Source organism: Micropterus dolomieu, linkage group LG02 (assembly GCF_021292245.1).
Source record: "Micropterus dolomieu isolate WLL.071019.BEF.003 ecotype Adirondacks linkage group LG02, ASM2129224v1, whole genome shotgun sequence".
Classification (NCBI taxonomy): Eukaryota; Metazoa; Chordata; class Actinopteri; order Centrarchiformes; family Centrarchidae; genus Micropterus; species Micropterus dolomieu.
Genome location: NC_060151.1, coordinates 482790 through 490387, shown reverse-complemented (window position 1 = coordinate 490387; position 7598 = coordinate 482790). Strand labels below are relative to the sequence as shown.

The 7598-nt window shown below is 40.9% G+C and overlaps 1 protein-coding gene across 1 annotated transcript in view; it reads right to left on the bottom strand.

Annotated features, from left to right (window-relative positions):
• The window catches only part of mettl22 (methyltransferase 22, Kin17 lysine), a 38814-nt gene that overhangs the window by 17224 nt on the left and 13992 nt on the right, over positions 1 to 7598 (bottom strand). The window contains exons 7-8 of the mRNA XM_046030153.1: positions 6888 to 6959; positions 4723 to 4776 (exon numbers count right to left, since the gene is read on the bottom strand). Coding sequence (XP_045886109.1) covers positions 4723 to 4776; positions 6888 to 6959 — 126 coding nt within the window. The remainder of the gene's footprint in view (positions 1 to 4722; positions 4777 to 6887; positions 6960 to 7598) is intronic.

Genomic DNA, 7598 nt, shown 5'->3' with positions numbered 1-7598 from the left:
CCGACTCACTGTTTTAACCACACCCTCGACCTTGTTTTGGTGTATGGTATTGAAATTGAACATTTAATAGTGTTCCCACAGAATCCCTCTTTGTCCGACCACTGTTTGATAACTTTTGAGTTGGTATTGCTGAACTACACGCCATTGGGCAAAAATTTCTATACAAGACGTCTGTCTGATGGTGCTGTAGCTAAATTTAAGGATGCGATTCCATCAGCTCTAAATACATTATCTAGTCACAAAGTAACGGAGGACTCCTATGCTAATTTCAGTTCCTCCCAAATCGATCATCTTGTTGATAGTGCTGCAGGCTCGCTGCGAATGACACTCGACTCTGTAGCCCCTCTAAAAAAGAAAAGAATAAAACAAAGATGGTTAGCTCCATGGTATAATACTGAAACTCGCAAATTAAAGCAAATATCGCAGAAACTTGAGAGGAATTGGCGTTCCACCAAACTGGAAAATTCTCATTTAATTTGGCAAGAAATTTATAGGAAGGCCCTCCGTAATGCCAGAGCAGCGTACTACTCGTCATTAATAGAGGAAAATAGGCACAACCCCAGGTTTCTTTTCAGCACTGTAGCCAGGCTGACAGAGAGTCACAGCCTTATTGAGCCAAGTATTCCCATAGCTCTCAGTAGTTACGACTTCATGAGCTTCTTTAATGATAAAATTCTAACTATTAGAAACAAAATTCACCAAGACCTGCCCTCAACTGGCACCAACTTATCACTAAACTCAGGAACCTTAGAAACAGCTGTAGAACCAGATATTTGTCTAGACTGTTTTGCTTCCCTCAATCTTTACCAACTAACTTCAATAATTTCTTCATCTAAACCATCAACCTGCCTCTTAGACCCCATCCCGACTAGGTTGCTGAAAGATGTTTTACCCTTAGTCAGCACCTCTATACTAGATATGATCGGTGTCCGACATTGTTTTTGCATATGTACACACCGACTCAACATTAATCTTAGTGACCTCCGATTGGCTCAACCGGGAGTCATTACCAACGTGAATAACAATCTTACTGTATTTACGTTTATCCTTAGCCAGCAGTTTCAAATAAGACTCAATGTCGCACGCTCTGGCCCCAGGGATGCACTTAACTATGGCCGCTGGCTTCGCTAACTTCACGTTTCTCAAAATGGAGCTGCCAATGATCAGAGTTGGTTTCTCAGCGGGTGTGTCGCTGAGTGGGGAAAATCTGTTAGAAACGTGAACAGGTTGGTGGTGCCCCGTGGACTTTGAATGCTTACGACTATTCCTCCTTCGGACAGTCACCCAGCCACCCCTTCCTGGCTGCTCAGGAGATGCCGGGGGACGGCTACCACAGGTTAACTCAGGCCGACTACCGGGGACTGACTAGCTACAGTAGCTAAAGACTGGTCCACCAAGGTGCGGAGCTGGACTTCTAAATCACTGAGCCTCGCCTCCATGTCTAAAAATAAACTACACTTGTTACACGTACCATTACCACTAAAGGAGGCAGAGGAGTAACTGAACATCTGACACACTGTGCAGGAGAAAGTAGGAGAGCGAGAAGGAGAAGGAGAAGCCATCGCTAGCTGCTGAGCTAAAGTAGCTAATGGCTAAGCTAAAGTACTGTAGCGTTAGCTACAAAAACTTTTGAACAACTATGAGATTGAACAGCAGTCACTAAAAGATGGAAAGAACTGTTGAGTGTTTAGGCAAAATTACTGTAAGAATAAGTGTTTAGCGGACAGTTGGCCGCTGTAATCTAACAAATGTAACTGGTATTTAGTGAGAGCAGCACAACACGGTACCAACACACAAGTACCGGAAACAGAAATGAGTCAACACACTTACCACAGTACGTCAGCAACGTCAGCCAGTCTCACTTTTTTTTTTATTGAAACTCTCCATGTCACATTACCGCTTGGGCACAAACTCAATTCACAGCACGAGAAGGGTCCACTTAATTAATTAAATAATTAATCTATCTCACGGCACTCACTGGCAGCGTTGGGAGCTTTTTGCTGTAACGCAGTATTAGGCCTATGACGTGTTACTAAAAAATAATCAGCAAATACCCGTTACAATCTCAGTAACGCGCGTTACAATGCAGTTTAAGTTGAAATTAAGTGGTGTTTTTTAGTAATTCACCATTCGCCGAGAAATATTTCAGCACCAGAAAAACAAATCTATGAGTAAAATTTCCTGTTGCGGGAATCCAGTGGTCGAGATTGTAGTCAGGGTGCAAACTACGGGGGAGCTCAGCTCCTCCTGACAAGACATTAGCTCCCCTGATGGATCATGAGTAAATAGGCTGTGTGTTTGTGCTTTAACGAATTACTTTCATGATCAGAGAGGCTACTGTCGGTTCATCCTGACCGATCATGTCTGAGTGTTGGGAGATTCAAATAATTAATGGCGCTGTTCTTCATGCGTAAATGCGCACAGCGTCCTTCTTAATGGGGAGACGATTCATCCCATTTCCCCCATTCACCCCGTCCCTCCCGACGCTATTAATCAGAAGCTTGTTTTTTATGTCAAAGACCCACCTGATCCACGGATATGACTCCGCACATCACTAGAACCCATGCAGCACATCTTATCAGAATAACGCGCCCATTAAATAGCTGTGAAAGTAACTCAAAGTAACACAAAAGTAGTGTAAAGCATTACAATTCAGAGACAGTTATATTGTAATATAACTAATTACTCTCAAATGCCAGTAACTAGTCTATAATGTATTACATTTTGGAAGTAACTTGCCCAACACTGCTCGCTGGTGTCGCATCAGGTGCTGGATGCTAAGTTGCTTTTAGGGCAAGTCCGACAGCGGAATATCTGCCTTGTGAATGTGTAAACACGGCGATAGAAAGGCGTTCACGGTGTGTTCCTCAGAGAAATTAATCTTTTAAGAGAAAGACATTTTCCACGGTAGGCCTAATATCAAGAAAGAGAGCTCCAATTTTCCAGATTTTACACAGTAAACGCCACGTGGCTGAAATTTTACAGATGATCGGTTACTCTGACTTCCCGTTCCCATGAAGGCAGCACAGAGCTGCGCCACAAGAAGCTGACAGAAAACACCATAGAGAAGAGTAGTTATGATTCACAACGTATTGTCCAGTCGTGGAGTAAACTGGCAGGTTTTAATGTTGCAGACCACAGTAAATATTTGGTGTAAACTGGCCTTGAAACATTCACCTCAACAAATGCCCCCCAAAAGAAGCTCAGCGCCCCCTAACTCTGACATCTCTTCCTGTGTTGCTATGGGTCCTGTTTCTGCATGTGGATGTCTTTCAGACCTGTGTGTAAATACTAACATAATAATAATAACAGAGTGAAAATACTGAGCTTCCCCTCGCAGGATTAATAAAGTATATCTTCTTCTCCTTCTTCTTTTGTCCTGTCTCAGGCACCGTAGCGATACAACTCGCTTGGATAGAGGAGGGGGGGGAGCAATTTGCAACTCTCACCACTAGATGTCACTAAAACTTTACTCACTCCTTTATATGCATTAAAAGGTGTAATGTGTAATTGAGACTACTCTCCTCCTTACAAAAAAAAAAAAGGGGGGGCAAGCATATCACATATCAGGTCAGAACTGCCGTTAGGTCAGTTAGCCATGCAGCTAACTTAGCGGTCCTATTAGCTGACTGAGCAGAGAATGGGCACGTGAACTGGAGCCAGGCAAGCAGGCAATGGTACAGGGCTCAGCAACCTCCCAGTGAACATGGCTGGACCGGGACCAAACACAGCCTCTTAGACTTCGCTCTTCTTCTTGTTTTCCGGCTTGAAAGTCTTTTGCTCTTAGACAAATCTTCTACTTTTTAGACAGCTCAGTGCGGAAGAAAAATGAGAGCTGAAGACTGGGTGCGGACGTAGGAGAGGCCCATGCTGTGGGTGGGCGTAGACCAAATTTATCAGTGCTGCGCAGGCGTGCGTAGGGGTAAACCCAATGGCGATGGCCTTGTAGGGCGAAGCCTATACGAAATAGAATCAGCTGTTCCGTTTGTTTTGGAGAACGGGAGACCTACTTCGGCTCCGTGTAGAACCCTGTATTCGACTCCATGTAGACCCGTGTATTTAGCTTAACTCCATCAGCTATTAGCTGTAAACACACCGCACGGACTGGCTGCAAACTGGCTGCTATTTTTGAGCTATAAATTTAATGCCTACGATCTGAGGCTGACATTGGCGAGACTTGTGTGCACTATCTGACTGTTGATTGTGATTTATTTATTTAAAAGAGATGAGCAGTAATAGCTGTTGAAGAAAGTGTTCTTCAACAGTAGCAAAACACCCAAAATCCTTGACTTAAAGTGAGTAGCCTGCAAGGCGAGCCCATCCATTGCGATGAGCCATACAACCTCCTTAAGTGTCAGATAGTCTAATCAAATTTAACATTAATAATATTTCAAATAAATAAATATTTCAGAGACTACATCTTTCTAGTAGGATTGCTAAACTTTATCCAGAATTTGATCCCAGCCTGTCATTGGTGTAAAATTAATTCTAAGGTTTATGAAATGTCTGTGTAAAAACTTTTGTATGTTCAACAAGGTCAGGGACCCAGAACCAAGTTAGGCACTTCTTCGACAGGCATGCAGTGCACGCAAATCACGGAAAACTCCAGAAAACATTTTCAAGGCACCATTTTCCCAACCAATAGATGGTTGAATAATGATGTAGCTCTGGGTTTTATACTGTAGCAGGTTGGTTTGAAGAAAAAAAAAAAGTATGTGTTACCTGTACAAAGGTCCTGCTGGAGCCAATCCAATTGTCTCACTCTCACCTCACCACCTGAAAAGACAGATAAAAGACAGATAAACTGTTAAAAGCTTTTTGTGGGTTTTTATTAAGTCAAAATGTAACAGTTTCCCCCCTCATTAAACAATTTTATTTTAATAGGAATAGAAAAAATATATAAATACAATACAAAAATAAGCTATCAATATATTATTTAGCAACTGAATGCATTGTGAGTCAAGGTGAGAAGGCAGATCTATTTGTGCAGGCTCACTGCAGCAATTTTACACACAAAAACTAAACTGAAGAATGAATGGTGATATATGCACAGAGGATATTATTAAAAGACTACTAACGCTCTGTGCTGCAATCCTTTAATGCTCCACAATAGACTAAGTGCCAGTGGTATACACTCCTCTTCTGTTCAGGGGGGCTGATGAATTAGGAATAGTTAGCGTGAGCAAAAATAACACTGCTGGTTTGAATGTTTGATAAAGTAATAACTAAAATATAAATAAAATAATAAGTAAATGTGAGACAGAGTGTACACACATTCAATTTTATATTGATATTAAACATTCTCCAGATACAGAATCAAACTTTAATGGTGTATCAGCATTTTTTCATAGACTACGTCATTGACATAGCACAGAAACTGGAGTGGAGACGTTAGTTTGAAACATTTGGTGAGTTTTGGTACTGGAGTTTACTGACAGAGCCAGACAAAAGTTTGTGGGACGGTCTGCACATTCTCACATCAGGTACATTTGTTATTTTTACATCACACTTGTGCATGAAAACCTGCGTACATAACCTTTTTGTGAGTACTCAGGATTTATACATGAGGCCCCAGGTGATTTCTTTATTGTGTGTTGTATTGATGTGTGTTTTCTTTAACAACGTACTTTAATGATTAGAGAGGTTGCTGTCAGTGCATCCTGACCGATACTCTCAACGAGTCGGAGATTTAAACAATTAAAGTTACACTTCTGAGCCTTGTGTGTAAATGCCCACAGCATCTCTCTATTAATATTAAGATTGTTATTAATAGTCCTATTGTTGTTGTTGTTGTTATTATTATATATGCAACATATAATATTGCAATGATTATTATTAATATTAATTTTAATGATATTTTTGTTATTAATGGTATTACCATTACTAGCTGCTATACTACTACTACTAGCTGTTATTTGTATTTTACGTGTATTTATTGTTTCTAAGGGCAGCTACTACTATGCACTACGCACTTTTGAGTCCATGACAAATTTCCCCTAGGGGACAATAAAGTACATTCTATTCTATTCTACTATTACTACTATTTTATATCTCTGTCAAACTTGCGTGTTGTCTTTCCTCCTGCTTGCAATGGAGAGTGAGCATCCTTGTCTAATGTCCTTGTGTTGCATATTGATGCCATTAACAGCTGGATGACTGTGGACATTACTGTAAGGTTTTGATTAGATGTTTTTTTTCAGAAGTGTATTCTGAATTGAGTCAAAGTACTATTGCTTCCTGTATGTAAGCAAGGGAAGTGTGTTTTAATTTATTATGACAATTTCTCCCCTACTGATATTATCACAAAATGACAAATCTAATGACAAACTAAACTAAAAAAGCAGGACTTTCACGGAAAGAGCCACAAGCTCGTGTAGCATTTGGCAGGTACAGTAATGAGTTAAGTTTAATGAAAGGAAGGAAGAAGAGTGTTTTATGTTTTCTTACAGGCTGCAATAGTGATAGACTTAAAAAAAACAACAACAAGATTTTCTGTTAAAGCCTTAATTTTTGACCTCAGTGAATTTGATGGATGCTCGCTCCCTCTCCTTTTGTAGTGGATCTCATCAGTTTCGTCATTTATTGGGTAGAGAATTCTGATGCCTACTTCATTAAAATTTACTTATTTATTAAGGTATTTAACTACTCTTATTATTGAGAAAAATATTGATACATTTTGTTAATTTGAAGGAGACAGTGTTAACTTACAAATTACACTCTCATAGTGAAGCTCTCCACTGCTGGACGAAAAGGATGAGATGTCATTGGTATATCTACAGGTCCCCCAGGCCAATTCAAGAAGTTTATGTTAATACTGCCCATGGTAGCTGGAATTGGAAATAAGGAGGGAATGAGGGGAATAGAGTAATCTGACAATGTTATCTCACCTGCAGGCTCCATAATGTGTCTATTTAACGACACATTTCTCTTGCACATGCTTAGAAGGTCTTCTCCCACATCTGTAAAACAAATTAGGTCTTTCAGCAATGAAAACAAAGATAAGATATCTACATGAGACAACTCCAAAATAGCTTTGCACTGTCATACCTATCCAAAGGGCAGAAGAGCACACTTACTGTAACTGTTAGATGCACTGAATTTAATTCAATTAAATTTATTTATATAGCGCCAAATCACAACAACAGTTATCTCACAGTGCTTTTCATAAAAGAGCAGGTCTAGAACATACTCTGTGATGTTATTTACAGAAGCCGTCTCGGGTTACGTATGTAACCCTGGTTCCCCTTCGAGGGAACGAGAGACTGCGTCGGTTACGACACTATGGGAACGCCTCTAGGCGAAGCAGGTCTGAACGTGAATGAAATCACTCCAATCCTATTGGCTTGTTGCTAGAACGGTAAGGTGTGACGGAATAACCGGAGGAGTATAAAGCACACCTGTACACACTCATCATTAGCTTAAACTATGAAGCAGGCGCTTCAGGCGGGGAGAAAGGTGCGGCGGGCCGACGCAGTGTCTCGTTCCCCTTCTCGGGGAACCAGGGTTACATACGTAACCCGAGATGTTCCCCTTCGAGGGAACTCGAACTGCGTCGGTTACGACACTATGGGAACGAGATACCCACTAAACCGTGCCGA